At 32.2% G+C, this 23,780-nt stretch overlaps 1 protein-coding gene across 1 annotated transcript in view; it reads right to left on the bottom strand.

The window, feature by feature from the left end:
• Positions 1–23,780, bottom strand: part of LOC139518834 (adhesion G-protein coupled receptor V1-like) — a 110,079-nt gene that overhangs the window by 10,357 nt on the left and 75,942 nt on the right. Inside the window, exons 70-92 of the mRNA XM_071310451.1 lie at positions 23,238–23,377; positions 22,429–22,671; positions 21,902–22,077; positions 21,145–21,420; positions 20,365–20,517; positions 19,603–19,823; positions 18,913–19,072; positions 18,377–18,539; positions 14,208–14,321; positions 12,961–13,142; positions 9,595–9,777; positions 9,252–9,413; positions 8,826–8,913; positions 8,278–8,427; positions 6,091–6,422; positions 5,509–5,661; positions 4,821–4,967; positions 3,654–3,799; positions 2,755–2,959; positions 2,384–2,490; positions 1,712–1,831; positions 502–609; positions 119–286 (exon numbers count right to left, since the gene is read on the bottom strand). Coding sequence (XP_071166552.1) covers positions 119–286; positions 502–609; positions 1,712–1,831; positions 2,384–2,490; positions 2,755–2,959; positions 3,654–3,799; positions 4,821–4,967; positions 5,509–5,661; positions 6,091–6,422; positions 8,278–8,427; positions 8,826–8,913; positions 9,252–9,413; positions 9,595–9,777; positions 12,961–13,142; positions 14,208–14,321; positions 18,377–18,539; positions 18,913–19,072; positions 19,603–19,823; positions 20,365–20,517; positions 21,145–21,420; positions 21,902–22,077; positions 22,429–22,671; positions 23,238–23,377 — 3,897 coding nt within the window. The remainder of the gene's footprint in view (positions 1–118; positions 287–501; positions 610–1,711; positions 1,832–2,383; positions 2,491–2,754; positions 2,960–3,653; positions 3,800–4,820; positions 4,968–5,508; positions 5,662–6,090; positions 6,423–8,277; positions 8,428–8,825; positions 8,914–9,251; positions 9,414–9,594; positions 9,778–12,960; positions 13,143–14,207; positions 14,322–18,376; positions 18,540–18,912; positions 19,073–19,602; positions 19,824–20,364; positions 20,518–21,144; positions 21,421–21,901; positions 22,078–22,428; positions 22,672–23,237; positions 23,378–23,780) is intronic.

The raw sequence follows: 23,780 nt of genomic DNA, 5'->3' as shown, positions 1-23,780 counted from the left end.
CTCCTTATCAAAAAGCTTGCAGTTTTCTTTATTTTTCATAATGAAAACGATTCAGAATCTATATTCCCTTTTTTCAAACTACTTCACCTTAAAATAACTTATTGGTCACCTGACTTACATAGTAGGATATTCTGGAGTAGAACAAGGTTTTCCAGTAAGTTTACTATATGCCAACTTTTCCATTAACAATCCAAGTGATGATCTCCCTTTAGTAGCATCTCGTCTGCTAGGCTTTAACATTCCACATAAAATATTTAGTAATCCATTTAAAATCTCTTCAGGCAATCTGGAAAAATATGAACATAGAATATTAAGAGGTCTCTTCTTATTGAACTCCTAAAAATACACTACAATTATATAATTTAATACATATAACTCATCTCAAGAAGTGATAAATTTCTTAAGCTTCAATCTTCTATTTGGAACTGAACAGCACATTCTCTAACTTCCAATACTAATACATGTAACACTAAAAATTATCAAATCTTAAAATCTACTCACTCTCTTATTTGTCCCTCATCTAAAATATTTTCCAGAATTTTTTCAACCAATGTCAGTTCTGTATTATCAAGATCATCCTTTACTATTAGATCTAGTTTCACTAGAGTTCTGAAATATATTAAAAATAAAATGAATCTGTTAATTAACTCATTTCAATCTTTCTTCAGAATTATTTTCATTGTTTTTTATTTGGTACAATGTGTTCAGTTTTAAGCATTGATTTATGTTACCCGATATGCTAAATTTTATAATGCTCATTCTATATAATGTAAACATTGCCCTCTGAAAACCTTCTTTCTGATTCTGTATATAAAATTGTATGTTTATTATTATTGATGTTGCTCTGCCGTTTGTATTCATTTTTTCAAGGTAGTTGTGTGACTCTTTCACAGGGGCCTTCCAAAGCATTGCAGTGTAGGCAATTGTAAATATTCTATTCTGCTTTTTCAATTATTGCATGCTCTACATACAAATATATTACGGATTACAAATGTGTCGAGGTTTGTGATTGGATAACAACACACAGATGTCAGTATATATTCAGGAAACTGCCAGGGTATATACGATGTTTTTATCCCCAATTGGAACCTCAAAAACGTCATCATAACACGGTTACTATGTGACGTAGTCAAAAGCAATCAGACTGTCAGAGGCTCACAGAGGGCAAATAATGACCTGTTTCAGTCAATAATGCATTTTTGATACAAAATCATGCAATTTACACTTTTAATACTTAAATTTAATGTTAAAAAAAGTGTTATTATAAATTATTACATACACGAAAAAATTATGTTCACAGCAAATTAGAAAATCCTTCACGTATGCCAAACATATCAGGTTGGGTTTTTCAACTTATATAATTTTTATATATTATATAAGTTGAAAAACCCAACCTGATATATGTTCTCAGGGGATATAAACTCTAAGCCGGGAATGTCACAGTATATACCCTGTCTGAGACCTGAATAACACATAATTTTATATAAGTATAAAATAGAGAATGGAAGTGGGGATTGATGTGTCAAAGAGACAACAATCTGACCAAAGAGCAGAAAACAGCCTAAAGTCACCAATGTATGCTTTTTGTATTATTTCACTTTTATATGTTTATAATTCAGCTCTCAATAGCTTTCATTTACTATTACAAATTATATTGAACTGCACTAAAATAGTCTATCATTTATGCAAACATTGACAAAGTAATACCTACCTGAGTATATCAGTATTATTCTTTATTGATCCTTGGTTGATCACAGATTTCCAGATCTCTATATTAGATTCCTCAACAATTAGAATGCTAGCTTTAGAGAATGATGTATCTGGATGAACACTAGTAATGTAAAATAAATTTCTAAAATCAAAACTTTAAGTAAATTAAATCAAACTAATTAATGACAAACAAGACTAGGAAAAATGGTACATGAACATTTATTTTCATGTTAAAAGTTAATGTTATTCTTCCCTGAAACTCTGCTTAATACCTTGAGAATTATAATATAAAAGTCTTTATGATTAAAATGTTCATGCTTTATTTAATAACACCTGTCCAAATTACTATTTGTTACTTCCATTAACCCTAATTGCATGTTTAACTTTATGTTAACAGTCATCTCCCATGATATTGCATTGTCTCCCCTTAATACCATGAGGATGATAATACCAGCTAGGTTCTATTGTTTTGAATTTTTTCTCATTTTTTTGTGCAAGTGCCCTTTACACCTTTGACTTATTTGTTATAGATTTTCCAATTTTTGAATGCTGTAACGTGTCTAATACCAGTAGTAGTTGTTTACAATTGTCCTATGGTTTCTGGTGGATAGTTGTCTCATTGGCAGTCATATAACATATTCTTATTATATCTTCATAGTTAACATGTCCTTACCTCGCACCATTGTTTGGATTTTTCAATAAAACTTTGAAGAGTTTAGGATATGGATTACCCTCACTGGCTTTCTGTGGCGTTAATATCACATCTAAATGTTTGATTTCCTGTGAATAAATAAAAACAAAATTTCATAAAACATTGTTTTGAAATACACAGTAAATTACATGATGTGTCTTTAAGAAATGAATGATTGTCTTAGCATAATAGAAAAAAAACATCGGCAAAAGTTCATAATTTATCATTTTACCTAATAATTCAAAAAATTAGAGGATAAAACAGTTTGTAATTTTAACTTATTAAATGGCTTAAAAAAAGCAATTGCATCCCTAATTTTTATCAATATGCATTCATTTTGATTCAAGCATTACCTGTGTGTTTTTCAGAAATGTTAAGACTCCAGTCTTTAAGTTGAAGGCATAATTCTCCAATGCTGGGTATACGTCTATCTCTTGTATTGTTATCTGACTGGTTACTTGTTCTGTTTGAAAACTGACATCTACGTCATAGTTACGACCTTTAACCCTTTCAACATTTAATGTCACTGTTGCTTCATTTTTATGTATTACTTTAAATCTGAAAAAAAGTATCATCTTATGACTTTGTGATTTAAAGATCAAAATATAAAATAACAAGAATGTGTCCATAGTACATGGATGCCCCACTCACACTATCATTTTCTATGTTCAGTGGATAGTGAAATTGAGGTCAAAACTACAATTTGGCATTTAAATTAGAAAAATCTTATCATAGGGAAAATGTGTACATAGTTTTGAGTTGATTGGACATCAACTTCATCAAAAACTTCATTGACCAAAATTGAATGTGAAACAGGAGAGACTGAGGAACAGACGGATGGATGGATGGACAGACTAACCAATGAACATAAAAATGAAATGCCTCTAGGCGGGGCATAAAAATGCAAAGGGTTCAATAGAAGTCTGTCCACCATCTATAATTGCCTCTGTCTTTGTAAAATGGTAATATTGATTGTAAAAAGTAACTCCATTCATCACTTAAATTTACAGAATTTTTAGTTACATATAAACCTTTAATATGAGGGCCAACTTCTGTGCAAGTTTCATTACAATCAAAAAAGGTTTACAAATTTATCATGTAAACTTTCATCATTTTGTCTGGGAATATAGCTTGTTTCCATTTATAGCTTTTAGCAGAAGGCATTGAATGCCATTGGGACTAAGGTCTGTTTTTATCAGCAGTTATACTTGTATTGCCCAGCACTAGAACCTTATGTTTCTATAGGACTTACCTAGAGTCCTCAGTAAACTGTAGTAAACCTCGAACATAGTCACTACTTAGGACTGTTATGTTAGCTGTAATACTTTTATAATCCAGTTCAGCATCCTTTCCAGCACTGGTAAGTTGTATGATAAACTTCAATTCCTCTTCTGGTTCCTGTAACAAACACAAATTATTTATAACTCATATAAAAATCCACAATACTGTCTGTCATTTGAGATCAAACTTAAATGGTTCTAAAAAGACAGTTAATATTACAGAACTATAATTCAGCTTAAGTATGACAAGACCAACTAATTTAACAGACAATGATCCTTGTATGTCAACTCTAGATCTGTTATGCCCGGTGACAGATCACATTTAAATCATTATGGTAATAATTGTAATCATGGAACAAAACAATTTTAGGAATTTTGGGTTGCCAATGCTATTTAACTTTGAACTTGGTTTGGCCTTTTAACATTTATGATTTGAGTGTCACTGACTTGTCTTTGGAAGATGAAACATGTATCTTGCATACATATTTATAAGGGCTGATTCAGGCAGGGGTGTTGCGGGCATACACCCCTATATTTGCAAAGCATGGGTTGTCCTCAGCTTAATAAAGAATATTTCAATAATTTTGCCTCCCTACGCTGTGCCAAAATTTCAGTTTGCACCACCACCCAACCTTAATTCCTGGTTCTGCCCCTGATTATAGCCTGGTATACTGATGAGTTTTATAACTTAATGTGGCCTTACCTGGTCATCCTTCAATGATACTTCAAATGTACATGATGATTCCTGTGCTGGACATACAGCTGTCCCTGCTGTCTGCATCAACTGGTTCCGCCCCTGATTATATAGCCTGGTATACTGATGAGTTTTATAACTTAATGTGGCCTTACCTGGTCATCCTTCAATGATACTTCAAATGTACATGATGATTCCTGTGCTGGACATACAGCTGTCCCTGCTGTCTGCATCAACTGGTTCCGCCCCTGATTATAGCCTGGTATACTGATGAGTTTTATAACTTAATGTGGCCTTACCTGGTCATCCTTCAATGATACTTCAAATGTACATGATGATTCCTGTGCTGGACATACAGCTGTCCCTGCTGTCTGCATCAACTGGTTCCGCCCCTGATTATATAGCCTGGTATACTGATGAGTTTTATAACTTAATGTGGCCTTACCTGGTCATCCTTCAATGATACTTCAAATGTACAGGATGATTCCTGTGCTGGACATACAGCAGTCCCTGCTGTCTGCATCAACTGGTTCCCTAACACGGCATCGTCAGTCTCTGTACTGGTAAGAGATGCCTTGGCTTTCCATGATACCTGGTAAATTACACAATCAATGTGATAATTTGTCTAAGATTTACAGTACATTTTGTAGAAATAATATTCTTTTTTTTAATATTTTTTTATGATTTAAAGGGCCATTCCTTCTGTTCTATTTATGGGATTGATGCTTTTTATTTAGAATTAATATTACAGATATACCATAAATGTGAGAAACAAATAGAACTGTAAACGGAGATTTGAAATTCTGATCAGGAGAATTAACTTGATATCATAAGCTTCTCATATTGTGATACTTTGTGTAGAATAAATAGTTTTTTAATTTCCAAAGGATAATCATAGTTTCCATTGAGAGTGACTTTTGATACCAAGAACTTCCAAACCAAAATAGTGTATTATTTGTGTAAAAGGAGCAAATTATTCTGTTTCTGAATCCTTTATATATATTGTATTATATTGTTGATTTATCTGAATAAATATTGTTTAAACTAAAAATAGACTACATTTTACTACAGTTAAATATGGATAGAAATAAATATTCCTTCAAATCTTTTGGTTAAATATTGTGATATCTTACCTCAACTTCTCCAAAGTAGGCATTTATTCGAGATAGTTGGAGACTAAATGTTGGTGATGTATCCTCATTCACTGTTACAGATTTAGAACTTTCAGAAAATCCAATGATTCCATTGGACAAGTCATTCTGAAGAATAGTTATTATGGCAAAACCCTGAAATTTAAAATCAATAACAAAATTAAACAAGATTGATTTTTTTAACAGGTCAGGGGTTCTTCCAGATATCATGCAATTACAATTTTTGAGAAAAGAAAGGGACATTACTCTTTTAAAGTAAAAATCAAACTCCAACATAATAATGAAAAATGGTCTTTGGTGTTGATATTCATGCACACGGCAATTTTGAGCTTAATACTTGACTTGTCTATTGTTGAAGAATGTATGTTGACCTAAAGATATCTTCAGATATTTTACTTTGTCAGTATGCAATCTCATTAACATTTGTAAAGTAATTGATATAAAATATTTATAAAACACATCCCTTGTAACGCATAATTAACAATGCTTTTGTTTTATAACTGCATAATGTTAATTAGAAGCATCTGATCATGTCTAATCCTCCACACAAACCTGTGATATTACCTTCTTGCCACCATCAGGTGATCCTAAGGCTATTCTAGCACCCCCTGTTGGCTGTGTAAGGTAGATAATCATGGTTTCATCAGGCTCTGCAGTGTTGTCTGCTAGTATTGTCACTGACACAGATTTACTGACTTCTCCCTGCTGGAAGGTGACCTTGGTATCAAGGACTTCATAATCCTGACCCCCTGTTGCTATGTTGTTAATGTTCCTGTTGCCAAGGGCTTGTGTTATGGTATCGTTTATGTCAGATGATTGAGCCACTATCTGTGAAGTCCATGCCTCACCTCCACCAACAGATCTGACCACAACACTTATTGTTCCAAATACACCACCTAGGCAAATATCATTGAAATATTAAAAATATGATCTTTAATAGAATTATTTTGAATAAAAGCCATTTAAATGTCCAAAGCAAATTTTTGAAAGCCATTTTACAGTTGTCATCATTTATAAACAAGAGGCTGTCACAACGACAGCAAACCGGATTTATTAATATTTATTTATGTCCTGGCAATATCACAAGAACCATTACTGATGAATGGTGAAAGTGAAAATCGTCAATATCAAATTTGACCTCCATTTTGTCATCAGTATCATTAACATATTAAAATTTGAAAAGCTTAGATTGAATGGTTCATGAGTAAATGCAACAACTTGAATGGAAACGCCATTTTACAATCTTTCAAGAACCATAACTCCTGAACGGTAAAAGTCAAAATCGTCATTATTGAACTTGACCTCTATTTTGCCATCAGTAACAACATATAAAAATTTCAAAAGCTTTGGTTGAATGGTTCATGAGAAAATGCACAGACACGACTGGAAACACCATTTTTCAATCTTTCAAGAACCATAACTCCTGAACGGTAAAAGTCAAAATCGTCTTTATTGAACTTGACCTCTATTTTGTCATCAGTAACAACATATTAAAATTTGGAAAGCTTTGGTAGAACAGTTCATGCGTAAATGCACGGGCACGACTGGAAACTCCATTTTTCAATCTTTCAAGAACCATAACTCCTGAACGGTAAAAGTCAAAATCGTCTTTATTGAACTTGACCTCTATTTTGTCATCAGTAACAACATATTAAAATTTGGGAAGCTTTGGTAGAACAGTTCATGCGTAAATGCACGGGCACGACTGGAAACACCATTTTTCAATCTTTCAAGAACCATAACGCCTGAACGGTAAAAGTCAAAATCGTCATTATTAAACTTGACCTCCATTTTGTCATCAGTAACAACATATTAAAATTTGGGAAGCTTTGGTAGAACAGTTCATGCGTAAATGCACGGGCATGACTGGAAACACCATTTTTCAATCTTTCAAGAACCATAACTCCTGAACAGTAAAAGTCAAAATCGTCTTTATTGAACTTGACCTCTATTTTGTCATCAGTAACAACATATTAAAATTTGGGAAGCTTTGGTAGAATAGTTCATGCGTAAATGCACGGGCACGACTGGAAACTCCATTTTTCAATCTTTCAAGAACCATAACTCCTGAACGGTAAAATTCAAAATCGTCATTATGAAACTTGACCTCCATTTTGTCATCAGTAACAACATATTAAAATTTGGGAAGCTTTGGTAGAACAGTTCATGCGTAAATGCACGGACACGACTGGAAACTTCATTTTTCAATCTTTCAAGAACCATAACTCCTGAACGGTAAAAGTCAAAATCGCCATTATTGAACTTGACCTTCATTTAGTTGTCAGTAACAACATATTAAAATTTTAAAAGCTTTGGTTGAACGGTTCATGAGTTAATGCACGGACAACATTTGATTGCCGCCCAAACCCGCCCGCCCGCCCGCCCGCCCGACTGCCCGACCGCCTGCCTGCCCGCCCGCCCGCCGTACATCCCCAAATTAATAACCGACATTTTTGTCACAAAAATCCGGTTAAAAACATATTGTATAATATCTAAGGAATGACTGCATTAAACATCATTTGTCATAAAGATATGTAGGAGATTTTTATTAAACAATCACTTCTCCTCATCCAAATTTAAAACAATTGTGTCTCATAGCAAACAGTTGCACTCATGGCACAAAATGCTACAACAATATCTTCAAGGTTTTTTTTTTAAATTTGAAGAAAAGCACTTAAATAATTATCCAGAATTGATAATTCTATTTCTTATTTTGCGGAGTAAAAACCAAGTTATGAAAATCTGACATACCTGTCCTCTGAATAGTGAGGGGAATCTGTGTATACTTCTCCTCTACAGAAATTGTTAGTGGTTCTATACTCAGTATACCGTACGGATCATTACTTTCTTCTATCCTGACTAGTGATGTGGCATGTAATATGCTCAGTCGAGGAGATATTTCTAAAAAAAAGGTGATGTATCATTATTATAACTAAATACTATAGACAATAGGCATGTAGAGGAAACATGTATGAGACAGCAATTCAACACCACAATAAGACTAAGCAAATTTAAAAAATCACCATATGTAAATCAGTTCAGAAAGACATATGACTCATAATAGTTTGAAACAAATATTCTTTTCTGACATTTAACCCAATGATAAGAAAGAATTATCCAATTCTGTAATTAAGACCAAATCAAAGATTTAAAAAACATTTGTTTCTTGAAATTTGGCAAGGAAACAGTAATCTGTTTCTGAAATATCTTTAATATTTCTTTATTCAATGCTAGTTCATTGCTTAACTTGTTGAAATATGTAAGTCAAGTTAAGCATATTACATTAAAAACTAATTTACTTGGAACTAATTCTGTAGGATATTTTTCCACATAGGTCAGGTTAATATGGAAACTTTCTTCCTCCTCTGGATGGTTGTCTTGTAAAACCTAAATAAACAAACATTCCATATTCATGTGAAAATCATTTACAAGTTTAACAATACTTAGTTATTCACTATTTACAGTAATATATTACTCTAATTACAGGGGAAGATTCATTAAGATTAAAAAAAAAAAGGTAATAAGATGAAAAAAAGATTGTAATCTTTAGCAGTGTTGCAAGTTTGATGTACAAAAGAACTTAAATTATCAAGGGAGACAACTCATGTCTATCATTATCAATGATATCATTTGTTATATTTCATAATTTTTTAAATATTCTTTACTGTGATGCAATTCCTAACACAACTGAACTGGATTATCTAGGGTTTAAAACTGATACCCACCTGTATAATTATGAGAGCTGATATTTCTCCTGGTTCCATGATGATAGCATTGGTCTCTGTTGTAATGTAATCTAGGCCTTTGTCAGCAGTAACACCTTGAGATCTGTAAGTTACCTCAATTTTACCTTGGGAACCATAAACTCTTTGTACCAATAAATATGCCTTCAAAATATTAAATAAAAACACTGATATTTATAATTTTTTAATACATCTACAAAGTTTTAAGTGCCAAGATCAATAAAATTTACTGCTATACAGTAATTAATGTAACACAATTATTTGATCCAAAACTATTGGTATTTTTTCTCACTGGCAAAGTACATTCTTAAACTTTTATAAATACCTTTTCTGTGAGTTCAGAAACTAAAGGATTGGTAGAATTATCAGCAAATCTGACTACACCATATGGTTCTATCTCTACAGTGGTTTTGGTAGGGTCCAGTTTAGTTCCTCCTGATACTGTTGTAGATGGGATGTGAGGTAAATGTATCACAAAATACTCCACTCGACCTGGTAAAGCTGTCACCTTAAAACATTTAATGGAAGAGAATCAGAATATTTGACAGAAAAGCTTATATATTTTTTGTAATCCAAAATACATTTCCTCCTTAATTTCCATCACAGTGAAAGTCTATATTTTTTTCAGCTTGAAATTCTATAGATAGCTTATTGGTCAACATAAAGTGGAAAATTTGTCATGCCTATTCTAAACAGTACATCAATAAGAAAGATTCTGCAAAATCATTTTAGTAATAAAATTGGAGTTAAAATGGAACAAGAGGCTCTCAAGAGCCTGAATCGCTCACCTGAATTTTTTTGGTTTAATCTCTCATCAATGATTATTTTGGCTTTTCAATTTATTTAAATGTTCTTTGAATCGTCCTATTTTCTTCAAAAGCAAAAAAAAATCATTTTCTCCGATGTTCTATTTTAGCCATAGGAGCTATGTTTCTTGACATACAAGGAAATGAAATATAAAATTTATACTAGATACTCTGAAACTCTGAAACTCATTTAGCCTAAGTTTGGCTGAAATTGATACAGCAGTTTCATAAGAGAAGATTTTTTAAAGTAAGTCAACATGATGAACAAATTGTGAAAAAAGTCTTTAAAGGGCAATAACTCCTAAAGAGGTCAATTGACGATTTTGGTCAAATTGACTTATTTGTAGATCTTACTTTGCTGATCATATTTGCTGTTTACAGTTTATCTTTATCTATAATAATATTCAAGATAATGACCAAAAACTGCAAAATTTCCTTAAAATTACCAATTAAGTGGCAGCAACCCAACAATTGGATGTTTGATTCATCTGAAAATTTCAGGGCTGATAGATATTGACCTAATGAACATTTTTACTCCATGTCAGATTTGCTCTTAATGCTTTCGTTTTTGAGATATAAGCCAAAAACTGCATTTGACCCCTATGTTCTATTTTAAGTAACGGCGGCCATGTTTTTTGACGGATCAAAAATCAAAGCACACACTTTGTGCAGGATAATCTAAGGAACAACCATGCTAAGTTTTAACCAAATCCATTCAGTAGTTTCAGAGGAGAAGATTTTTTAAAGTTAGCAAATATGATGAACAAATTGTGAAAAATTGTCATTAAAGGACAATAACCCCTTAAGGGGTCAATTGACAATTTTGGTCATATTAACTTATTTGTAGATCTTACTTTGCTGATCTTTTTTGCTGTTTACAGTTTATCTTTATCTATAATAATATTCAAGATAATGACCAAAAACTGCAAAATTTCCTTAAAATTACCAATTAAGTGGCAGCAACCCAACAATTGGATGTTTGATTCATCTGAAAATTTCAGGGCTGATAGATATTGACCTAATGAACATTTTTACTCCATGTCAGATGTGCTCTTAATGCTTTCGTTTTTGAGATATAAGCCAAAAACTGCATTTGACCCCTATGTTCTATTTTAAGTAACGGCGGCCATGTTTTTTGACGGATCAAAAATCAAAGCTCACACTTTGTGCAGGATAATCTAAGGAACAACCATGCTAAGTTTTAACCAAATCCATTTAGTAGTTTCAGAGGAGAAGATTTTTTAAAGTTAGCAAATATGATGAACAAATTGTGAAAAATTGTCATTAAAGGACAATAACCCCTTAAGGGGTCAATTGACAATTTTGGTCATATTAACTTATTTGTAGATCTTACTTTGCTGATCTTTTTTGCTGTTTACAGTTTATCTTTATCTATAATAATATTCAAGATAATGACCAAAAAACTGCAAAATTTCCTTAAAATTACCAATTAAGTGGCAGCAACTCAACAACTGGATGTTTGATTCATCTGAAAATTTCAGGGCTGATAGATATTGACCTAATGAACATTTTTACTCATGTCAGATTTGCTCTTAATGCTTTCGTTTTTGAGATATAAGCCAAAAACTGCATTTGACCCCTATGTTCTATTTCAAGTAAAGGCGGCCATGTTTTTTGACGGATCAAAAATCAAAGCACACACTTTGTGCAGGATAATCTAAGGAACAACCATGCTAAGTTTTAACCAAATCCATTCAGTAGTTTCAGAGGAGAAGATTTTTTAAAGTTAGCAAATATGATGAACAAATTGTGAAAAATTGTCATTAAAGGACAATAACCCCTTAAGGGGTCAATTGACAATTTTGGTCATATTAACTTATTTGTAGATCTTACTTTGCTGATCTTTTTTGCTGTTTACAGTTTATCTTTATCTATAATAATATTCAAGATAATGACCAAAAACTGCAAAATTTCCTTAAAATTACCAATTAAGTGGCAGCAACCCAACAATGGTTTGTTTGATTCATCTGAAAATTTCAGGGCTGATAGATATTGACCTAATGAACATTTTTACTCCATGTCAGATTTGCTCTTAATGCTTTCGTTTTTGAGATATAAGCCAAAAACTGCATTTGACCCCTATGTTCTATTTTAAGTAACGGCGGCCATGTTTTTTGACGGATCAAAAATCAAAGCACACACTTTGTGCAGGATAATCTAAGGAACAACCATGCTAAGTTTTAACCAAATCCATTCAGTAGTTTCAGAGGAGAAGATTTTTTAAAGTTAGCAAATATGATGAACAAATTGTGAAAAATTGTCATTAAAGGACAATAACCCCTTAAGGGGTCAATTGACAATTTTGGTCATATTAACTTATTTGTAGATCTTACTTTGCTGATCTTTTTTGCTGTTTACAGTTTATCTTTATCTATAATAATATTCAAGATAATGACCAAAAACTGCAAAATTTCCTTAAAATTACCAATTAAGTGGCAGCAACCCAACAATTGGATGTTTGATTCATCTGAAAATTTCAGGGCTGATAGATCTTGACCTAATGAACATTTTTACCCCATGTCAGATTTGCTCTAAATGCTTTCGTTTTTGAGATATAAGCCAAAAACTGCATTTGACCCCTATGTTCTATTTTAAGTAACGGCGGCCATGTTTTTTGACGGATCAAAAATCGAAGCGCACATTTTGTGCAGGATATACTAAGGAACAATCATGTTAAGTTTCATTCAAATCCATTCAGTAGTTTCAGAGGAGAAGATGTTTGAAAAATTGTTAACGACGACAGACGACGACGACGACGACGACGGACGCCAAGTGATGAGAAAAGCTCACATGGCCTTTTAGGCCAGGTGAGCTAATAAATGGGTGTATGTTGATTAGAGGGGAAAATGTAGAGCTTAACTTACAGTAACACTGAAATCTTTAGTGTCCACACCATGAGGTATAGTGACAGTCCCTGTCTGAGGAGTTATGCTTCCTAAAACATCATTCCCTGGATCCTGACCAGAACGATACCCTATCTGCCAAGGAATGCTAACAGGTCCATAGGTACCAGTTCTGTGAAGGGTCATTGTGGCCGTGTTTGTCTCTGAAAAAGAAAATGTGCAAATGACAGTGTAATGATTAGTGATTTAGAATTATCATAATGAGAGCATAATAAACCAAAATCTGTTTTGCAAAAAGCAATTTGATATAACAGCAAAACATGTTTAAATCCCTATCAAACTGACGATTTTATTCAAATGAAGTAGATTTCCAGTTTACATAGGTCAAATTGATGCAGTAAATTTATTATTTTGTTTTTAAACAAGATGTTAGCTTGGATATTTTTTACAAGTGTACACAGGATTTAGTTCACTTTACCAGAAATATAAAAAAAAGATTACATTGAAAAAGCATCTAATTATGCTTAACCTAACAACAATTAGTCAATTACAATCTGTTCCCTTTTCATGAATGTGACCTACCGAATAATAAAATTGAGAAAGGAAATGGTGAATATGTCAAAGCGACAACCACCCGACCATAGAGCAAACAACAGCCGAAGGCAACCAATGGGTCTTCAATGTAGCGAGAATTCCCGCACCCGTAGGTGTCCTTCAGCTGGCCCCTAAAATATGCATAATAGTACAGTGATAATGGACGTCATACTAAACTCCGAATTATACACAAGAAACTAAAATTTAAAATCATACAAGACTAACAAAGGCCAGAGGCTCCTGACTTGGGACAGGCGCAAAATTGCGGCGGGGTTAAACATGTTTATGAGATCTCAACCCTCCCCCTATACCTCTAGCCAATGTAGAAAAGTAAAAGAATAACAATACGCACATTAAAATTCAGTTCAAGAGAAGTCCGAGTCGAATAAGACTATTTACCGTATTTGTAATAACACAAGCAACACGAAGGGTGCCACATGTCTAACAGGATCAGCTTACTCTTCTGGAGCACCTGAGATCACCCCCAATTTTTGGTGGGGTTCTTGTTGCTTAGTATTCAGTTTTTATGTTGTGTCTTGTGTACTATTATTTGTCCATTTGTCTTTACTTTTTTAGCCATGTTGTTGTCAGTTTATTGTCAATCTATGAGTTTGAATGTCCTTCTTTTAGCTATATCAAAATCATCATTGACAAAAAGGTAAAGTATTGACTACCTTCATTAATACCAGCCAATAAATCTCTGAACCCTATCACACTATTGGCTGCTTCTGATGGAACTGTTATCTTGGCTTCTGTTTCTAGTGGCTTTAATGCTGGTGGCTCTGTCACTAGAAGTGGCAATGACAAGTTGGATAATCATAAAAATAACATTCTTCAGCCTAATAAATGCAGTTGTCAAGTATATTCAGGTAATAACCATGTGTTCTCTTCAAAATAACTATAGAGTTTAGTTGCATTTTTTTTGCAAAATATCACAAAATACAATTATTTCAAAGAATGAAGTATATTTGTGTTGTTTCAATGAAATGTACCCTAAATCTCCTGTCATTTATAACTTTTGCTTTTGTAATTAGTAAGTATTTTTTTAATTTATGACTGCAGTTCTTGCTTTTAATAGAAAAATCATTCTTTTTTACTTGATTCTTCAATCTGGGTTTAAAGGGAAACTTCGCAAAAAAATCAAAATTGATATTATGTTCATTCAGTATAAAAATGCTCAAATTCATAGTTATTAAAGTTTTATTCCGCTAGATAAGCGATCACCATCGATTTTAAATTTAGAGTATCAATTCTCTGCGTTCGGCCATTTTGTCTTCTTTCCCGATCAATAACAACGATATGTCTATAAACCACAAAGGAACAAAACTACAGTAACCGATGTAGTCGTAATTGCGTGTCGATATCTTGTCAATCGTACGGTTGTTTTATCCGACTAATTAACTGACTTGATATGGAAAATATTCTTATTTTTTTAAATTACCATGGTCTGTTGTTTTTAAACTGTTGATATTGGAATTAGGTAAAAAGTCAAAGTTGAAATCATAAATAAGTGTTCCGTGAAAATTGTTTTTCGAAAATCTAATTTGTTCATAATTCTTTAAAGTAATAATCTTTTTTCAAATAAATTCTGATCTTCCCTCATCTGATCACCAGCATGGCTAAAGGTATTACATCCAAAGGTATTGTGAGGGGTGTGAGGTGACACGTCCAGGTATTCAAGCGATTTCCTGTCGGGCTTGCAAGTTCATGCATCGTTTTACCTCTGCAGGTATTGATCAGTGTACACGGCGGATAACTTATAACTTTCCATTTTGAACTATCAGATGTATAATATACAACTCCGTCTTACTTGTCAGTACTAAACTCATACGAGGCTTGTTTATAAATAACATTTCTGGTGTAAAGAATATTATCCATAAAAATATAAATAATACCCAAAAAATAAGATTAGATGAAATTAAAATACTGTATATTTAAATATTTTTTCCAAGGGTGAATTTGGGAAAATGTAATATATACTCATTGTCAATAGTGAAGGACAGATTGGAACATACCAGAAATATTGATTTAAAAAAATGTACGCACTTGTCGACGATTTGTTTATACGACTGGGTAGAAAGTTACGGAACTATAGCGCAATTTAAAGTATATACATGTATACATTGAACATAAGAAAAAAAAACATATATTTTGAATAAATTGGGGTAAAAGTTTTGTAAATAGACTAGTCCACGTATGCCAACAGTATGTAATCATCGAATGTCGAAAGACTATTGTATACAAGAAGAAGAAGAAGAGAACCAATTTGATTTAAATACAGGTCGATGTATAATTTGCTTTGGTTCATCGAAGTTGTGGACATAGTAAAATCACAGATTTATATTTCAATAAGATTGTTCTCGAACAAAGGAAGGAATTCGTCATCACAATTGTTATATATGCCACTGGACGAACACTAATTATCCCCAAGGGTTGTGAATATTTTTGCTGGGAAACTATTGAGTATCAAAGTTTCAAATTAATTTCGGGATTTATTTTCTTTCTTGGTATTCAAGGGAAATATGACCTTAAATTGGCTCTGTCTTTTTTTTAAACATCGTTAAAAAGATGTGTGTCTAAGGTGGACGCCACAAGAACCCTGTAATACTAGTACGAGAGTATAGCATGTAAACATTCCTTCTCAATAATATGGTTGTATTGGAAATCTTTTCATACAGATTGACAACTCATGGTCCGATATGCATGTAATATTTGCCACATGACGCCCATAGTTCTTTCTACCATCATCATCTTATTCTTTGATATTGCTGTAAACATCGATGGTTCACACCCAAACAAAATTGGAGTAATGTACCTTCAGAGCTTCTCCGTGGTATACACTTGTGAAACTTAATATATAGACGAAATTTCTGTATTGAAATGAATCTACATCTTCAAATAACGATTTAGAGTAATCACCTTACAAATCAATATAAACGTATGGCAAGATATAACCATGAAGGAATTTAGTTACTACTGTATTACTTATTTGGATTAATGACGGCTATCATAGTCAACATTGCACAAATATTATCATAGAATTAAAAAAAAAAATGTACAAAAATCCTCAAAAAAAATAATGCCTTAGCTTAGATCATTGGTATTCTTTTCACAAAAAGTTCGTGTAAATGATTGTCAAATGAATTTAATTATGTAAGAATGAATGTTAAAAAGAAACTAAAAAAAAATCCTGCATGTTGTATGTTGTATTTTTTTTCAATTAAAAACTTTAAAATTGCGATAGTTTTATGAGCATTAAACAGCCAGATTTGAATACAAGTTAAGAAATTCCGGTAAAGTCAATGATATCAAACAGATGTGCAATGGTATATCAAATTGGGAAATATTGCATTTAGTTTTTATTAAAGATTAAAACTACTATTTTTTACTTCATATTTGAATCTTTATGCCAATTGCCGCTAAGAAAGTAATCCAAAATTGTTTCCTTTTATTTTTATACACTTTCGGAATTATGAATCTGAATTTTATTTTCAATTAATTTACACAATTTAATTATTGTATCTTTATTCTCATCATGTATTAAATCTTAGTGTATTAAATACAGCAAACTCTTTCTAATCCTTTCTGTTTATCCTTTCCAAATAACAACATTCATACCTGTGTACGCTTGAACTCACACCTGCGGCTAAATAGCTACAAGGTAAACGAATTGACCTCAAGCCGAGAAATATACAGTGACCTTTACAAAATAATATACACACTGTGCTCACACATTAGTTGCATTGAAATGATTATCAAAACAATAACGGTAAATAGAAGCTATAAGAGTTAAACAGATTTTATTTTTTCCCAGAATTCAACAAATCGGGCTAAAACGTCACGACCCACTCGAGAATTCAACCAAAAAAGTTACAAATACTTGGTTTTCTCCGTTATTAGAAGGAATATAAATTTAAAACTTTGCAAATGTGTTTTTTATGTTAAGATGAACATAACTAGATGATAAGTAAAAAATCGCAGAATTTCCCTTTAAAGCTTAAGTCAGATATATTAAGATTTTTTTTTTTTTTTATCTTCTTGGACAACACCTTTGATGGGTTAATGTATTGCTGTTGTAATAAAATTGTTTTAGACATCTATACCCATAATTTGTTTTAAAAAAAGAGAAATTGAATAATTATAATATTTTTTTCAGAACAAAAAATTAGACCACAAAATGACAAATTCTCTGAGGTCATCAGAATTCTTAATAGGTTTGTTTTAAGGTGGCTCCTGGGTACAAAAATTTCAGAAAAAAATTAAACCTTTATTTTTTCATTACAAATTTTATTTATTACACTATTAGTTGTTACTTTATGATATGGTACAAAAAACAACCCAAATAATTGATTTGGTTTGGCCCCAGATGACTTTAAAAATTGAAAAAGATCCAAATTATCTCCCTTTGGTGCAAAAGTGCCATTTTTTGGCATTAAATTTGAAATATCTTTTTTAACTCATCGGTGACCTATATTTTTATTATTGTTTTCAAATAAGCTTTACATAAACTAAATAATTGTAAAATTTAAGCAATTTCTGTAATTAGGTTATTTTTTTATTTTTTTATTTCTTCTTTTTCTCCTATTAGTTCAACAGAAAAAAGGACATTAACAAAAATGTATGCTTCTTCCAGAGGCAGATTTTTAGCTTAAATGAACGGTGACCCCATTTTTTTATTTCATTTTTCTTTTAAGTATACGATAAAGTTCATTTATAAAAAAATATAGCGAAATCCTATATTAGAAAAAAAATTTGATTTATACCCAGGAGCCCCCTTAATATTGTTCTGTTTGAAATCTCAAGAATCAAAGAAAACTTAAGAATATTTATTGTCTTGTTATACCTCCTGCTTCAAGATAATCTACTGCTTTCAGGGTAGCTGTAAATGTTGTTCCAACAGCCAAAAATCCACTTCCTTCTATTGCTATGGTAACCCTTACACTTGTCTGACCTTCATTAAACTTCACTGTACCAGTAGTTTTTGAAAGTACAATACCAGACTGTGGCTGAAATATGTAAAAATATGTAAACTATTCATAAAAAATTGTTTCAGTTTCTTAAATGACCACACATGAACAAAAGATAATGGAATAAATATAAATGAATACAAATAATTTCAATGTACATTTTGATTTTTGACAGCACAATTTTATGCAGCATTTCCTGAAATCACAATAGTTAATCAAGTATTTGCATTGATTGTTCAACAATCAAAATAATTAATGTACACAAAAAATATGATAATAATTGTTTTTAAGAATTGAAAAAAATATATCAAGTAACAAATAATAAATAATGAATAATGTTTGGACTCTTAAAAGAAATGGAAACTTAGAAAACACAAAATCAATATACCATAACATTATCAGTCCTACTTACGATATCATATTTTAAGGTAAATGTCAGCATAACTTGACCAAATGTTCCTTCATGTCTAGTGAAATTCAGTAGTACAGATCTTACTAAATCTGATGGGTCCACATTTATCACTTGTTGTGACTGGATTAGTCCAAATAATCCATGGGGGTGGTCATTGTATCTAAAACAGAATGTTTTGAATTCTCATAATTTGTGTGAAGTAAAGTGTGAAATTTTTTTATACAGTTGGGTAAAAATAATAACTGGGTGTCCAAGAATTTGCTCGAGTTTGGATTCTTTTCAAAATTACGATGTGGCATACAAGTTAATGGATTAAACATTGAAGACCTAGTACCTTTGTTAGTAATAAATCCTTGTCGAAGACTTAGTAATTTTGCTTGTAAATGAGAAAGCCAGTAGTGTACTTCTAAGGGAGATTATCAGAAAAGGGTCCAATATTTAATCCTGTTTGCTACTGTTGCAAGAAGTTCCAGAGAAACTAATTTGAGTTGGTTGGTATGACAATGGTGCTGACTCTTCGTTAGAACCTGAATTCACCCCTGTTTTTTTTTTGGATTGTGTTGTTCAACCTTTCTATTTTTATTGTAGGCTTGTAGATTTAGTCTTTCCACATTCAAGATTGATACAAGCCCATACAATTTTTTTCATGTATGCAATATAATTTGTGTAAATATTATAGCAAATACAAACCTAATGTGAAATACAGCTTCATTATTACTGGTATCTATCTCAGCTCCACCTTCAACAGAGGTTAGGATGACCTTGAAAGTTTCTGTCAGTTCAGGAAGGGTATCAGGTAATATCTGAATGTTAAAGCTGGCATCTCTCTGTAAATTAGCTATATATACAGACCCATTCCTTGGTTGAAAATCTGTAGTGCTATCAAATGGTCCTGTTATCTCCCAAAATACCTGTGATGGAATACAAAGAACCTTACCTTGTATTTTATAATAATTTTTTTAAGGACCATCTCCAAGTCAATCTTTATAAAGTGAGGTATAACCTTAGATTTCAAATTTGACAATTTATACTTTCTATCAAAAGGTTCTGTTATCTCCCAAAAGACCAGTTACATAATATCAAAGAACTTATGCTGTAATTGCCAAATAAATTGTTTTTAAGAACTATAACTAAGTGATTATTTTTTCATACAGCCTTTTTTAGTATAGGAAGCTATAACACTGCTTAGATTTGAAATAAGTTAATTCATACTATTGAGTGAAAATACTAGACAAAGTAATGATAAATTCCTTCTTTTCTTTGCTCAGATATAATAAGTATAGTTATAAATGCTTTTAATTTGAAATTGTGCCAATAAGTTGAAATTAAAAGTTTGGAATTTTTTTATTGACATTTATTCTGGCACTGGTAAAAACTTGGATTTCCATATAAAGTATAAAAAAACAATGAAAACCTTTCATAACATATGTTTTATGTCAATTAATAAAATACCTGTATGGTTCCAACTACTCCTGTGGATTCTTCACGTTTGATAGGAAACTGTAACTGGAAAGGATTTACTCCTGTTGGTTCATCTACTGTCCTCTCTGCCAAAGCTACACCAGAAAACTGTATTACACCACTAGGGTCTCCATTCTTCTCAATCTATAATTATATTGTGACCTTCATCATAACCTTTAACATAATATAGGGGAGTTTTCTTTCAATTTGCTTTTAGTTTAATTAAATAAATCCGCTCAACAGGAGTAAGGGACCATCTTAAATTGCATTGAGGTGAGGTTGTTTTTTTTGCTCTGTGTTGAAGATCTAACTGTGATTTAGAGATGATAAACAGCAATAAAAGGGGGTCTCATCGGGGGGGGGTTCGGATCCCGGATCCCGCTTACTGTTTTGTCAAATTCCTGTATCCCGCTTACACTATGTACGTAAGCAATTCTCATTTTTTTGTCATTTCCCGTGTCCCGCTAGACTTCATTTCCCGTTTTCACGGCACAATAATTTGACTTTCACGTGTCACGCTTACAAAAAATTGACAATCCTGCGTCACGCTTAGACCCCAATGAGACCCACATAAAAGTATTATTCCTTTGCTTTTTGTGTATTTTTTGCTGTGCATGTTCTAATTTTGTGTCATGGATGGATACCCCATACTTTTTGTTTTTCTATTATTGAGATAAGTGTTACTGAAGTTCAAACAAAAATAAAACACAGTTTAATATTAATTCAAACACTTGGAAAAAATCACCCAGTCTGGAAAATGATTAAACTTACAGTGACTGAAGCCTTGCCAGTATTTGGTCCTATCTCTCCATCACCACTTGATTTAGGGTAACCAGTAATTGTGACAATCTCTATAATAAATATCTCTTGTATTTCCCAGCTAGAGTAAGGTTTGATATTGAGAGTAACAGTCTTAGCTCCTGATTCCCCATCAGACCATACTAGATTACCACTAGTACTTTCTTGGTTGTTGCTGATGTAAAAGATATCATTGGTTTCTAGCAGTACTCTCTGTGGGTTATTTGGTCCCATCAGTCTCCAATTTACCTTAAAAATAAATGCAGTATGAATATTGAGGCTAAGAAGCTAGTCCAAGGACCTCATTTCACTTACTAAGAAGCTATGCTTTATATCGAGGATGACCAATATAACGTTGTTTCAGACAAATTGTTCGAGAGTTTATCTTCTGAGTTTTAGTTCACAAATCTTTTATTCAATGCTATAATGACCATGCTGGTTCATCAGCAAAGATGTATGATGAAAAAATTCCAGATATGAATGTATTTAGTATGTGCCTTTAGCTAAGTTGGACTAAACTGAGATTTTAACAAATGTTTTGAACCTCAATCCATAAAATTGATATCCAGTATATCATTAACCATTCAATCTTAAAACAGCTCTCTGGTTTGACAACAAGAATAAACACTTTTAAAAAACTATTTTTATCATGCATAATCTGTCACAAGCAGCTACATTTCCTAACTTTAAAATCTTACAACAATTAAACTGTCACATGGATATAACTTACTGTTTGTTGACCTGTGACACCTCCTGACCTTTCAATGGTCAAGGTCGTTTGTACTTGTCTGGCTGGATTCACCATGACAGTTTTCAGAGGACCTTTGAATCCAAACATTCCATTAGGATAATCAGATTTGGCTATGGTTACAGTTGTTGTAGAAATAGCACCAAGCTTGGCACCACCTGTAATCATAAAACCATGATGTAAGTCTTGAATAAACAAAAAACACATTTAAAATGATCAGACAGCATTCATTCATAAAACTGCCTGGTTGCAAATTTACAGTGAAAAAGCCAACATAATAAGTTAATTAGTAATTAAATAAATCAGTAATAAACCTCTTTCTACTATCTTATTTAAAGAAAAATGGACAGACCCACAACCAGGAAAACATAATGCTCCTCTACTATCCTAGGCTGGACATAAACGTAAATTTGTGTTATTAAAAATGACTAAAAAACATATGGTCTTGTATTCTATTTTTTCACCAAGCTAAACTTTCCCAAGGACTAAGTTAACATGTTAAAACTTACCTATAATACTGTCAATGGTAATCGTAAACTGTTCAGCATACTCCATTATAGAATCATCTTGTAGAACAATATCTATCGTGGCCTCACTTTCACCATCCTGAATCATGACCTCCGTGTCAGCTATCACATAGTCCACACCAGCTGTAGCATTTATATCAGTAACAGTAAATCTCACTGTCAATCCACCATAATTACCTCCCTTTCTTACAACAGGTATCTTAGCAACACCTGACTCTTCCAGTACTGAAAATAGAAAATCCAAAAATAAACTTACAGCAAAAATAAAGTAAGTGTAACCTGCCTAATTTGACACCTGAGTAATCCAACATCCTGCATTAAATGGACACATTTTCATGGACTCAAAATATGCCTATCCTTGCAGAAAAAACCTGAGTATTCCGACACCTGCTTAATTCAACATTTTTGTCTGCTCCCCAGTGTGTCGGATAACACAGGTTACACTGTATATGTATTATATGGTTTTAAGCTGTTCTTTTTAACTATCAAAACCCATTTCTTGTGTTGTGCAAAGTATACCTTTGATAATTTGTCACTTCTTCTATGATTAAATTATCATATAACAAATTTTCATGCGTGAACCAAAATCATTTCTTAATTCAGAAGTTGAATAATGTGATACAAAGATTGAATAAACATATAGTTGGTAAGGTCAAAACAGTACATCAACCATATAAGGGTCCAATGAACAAACTGTCCTTAGCTTTGTCAATCTTTTGTCATCTTCACATAAAATGTATCAAAATGTATGAATTGAACGTGGAAAATTACAAATAAAAAACATTGACTACCTGTAAACTTGTCTTCTTCAAACTCCACAGTTCCTTCAGCATTATCATTCTTCTCTATAAGTATGGTCTTGACATTGAGGGAGCCAATAGCTGGGGCCATGTCTAATTGTAGTCCATTTATAATGGTATAGTTATTGTTACTGCAATATTAGAAATTTTCTATAAGCATACTATTGATTTTAATTTTTTTTAACAAACATTTCTGTTATATAATTGCAATCTTTCAGCAGTACTTGATTTATATCCAAATCACTGAAAAAAGAAAAACATTTTTTAGTTGTTTCAATCATGCAAAACCTAATGTTTGCATTTCAAAATTTTCAGCCATGCTACTTTTACCTACAATCAGATCATGCTAGATTAAATGAAGAAATTCAAACAAGTAGATTACATAAAGGAACAATTAAAGTTATAGAGGATACAGGAATAGTTTTGGATATTTTTTCTTCCAATTATTGCTAACCCTATGATAGTTTTCCATAGATTCACCTGCAAATTACCTGTCGATTTAAACTTTTGTAAGTTCTATTGTCCCATCTAACA

Source organism: Mytilus edulis, chromosome 4 (assembly GCF_963676685.1).
Source record: "Mytilus edulis chromosome 4, xbMytEdul2.2, whole genome shotgun sequence".
NCBI classification, from domain to species: domain Eukaryota; kingdom Metazoa; phylum Mollusca; class Bivalvia; order Mytilida; family Mytilidae; genus Mytilus; species Mytilus edulis.
Note: the sequence above shows the minus strand (reverse complement) of the source record. Positions and strands in the feature narration are given on the sequence as shown.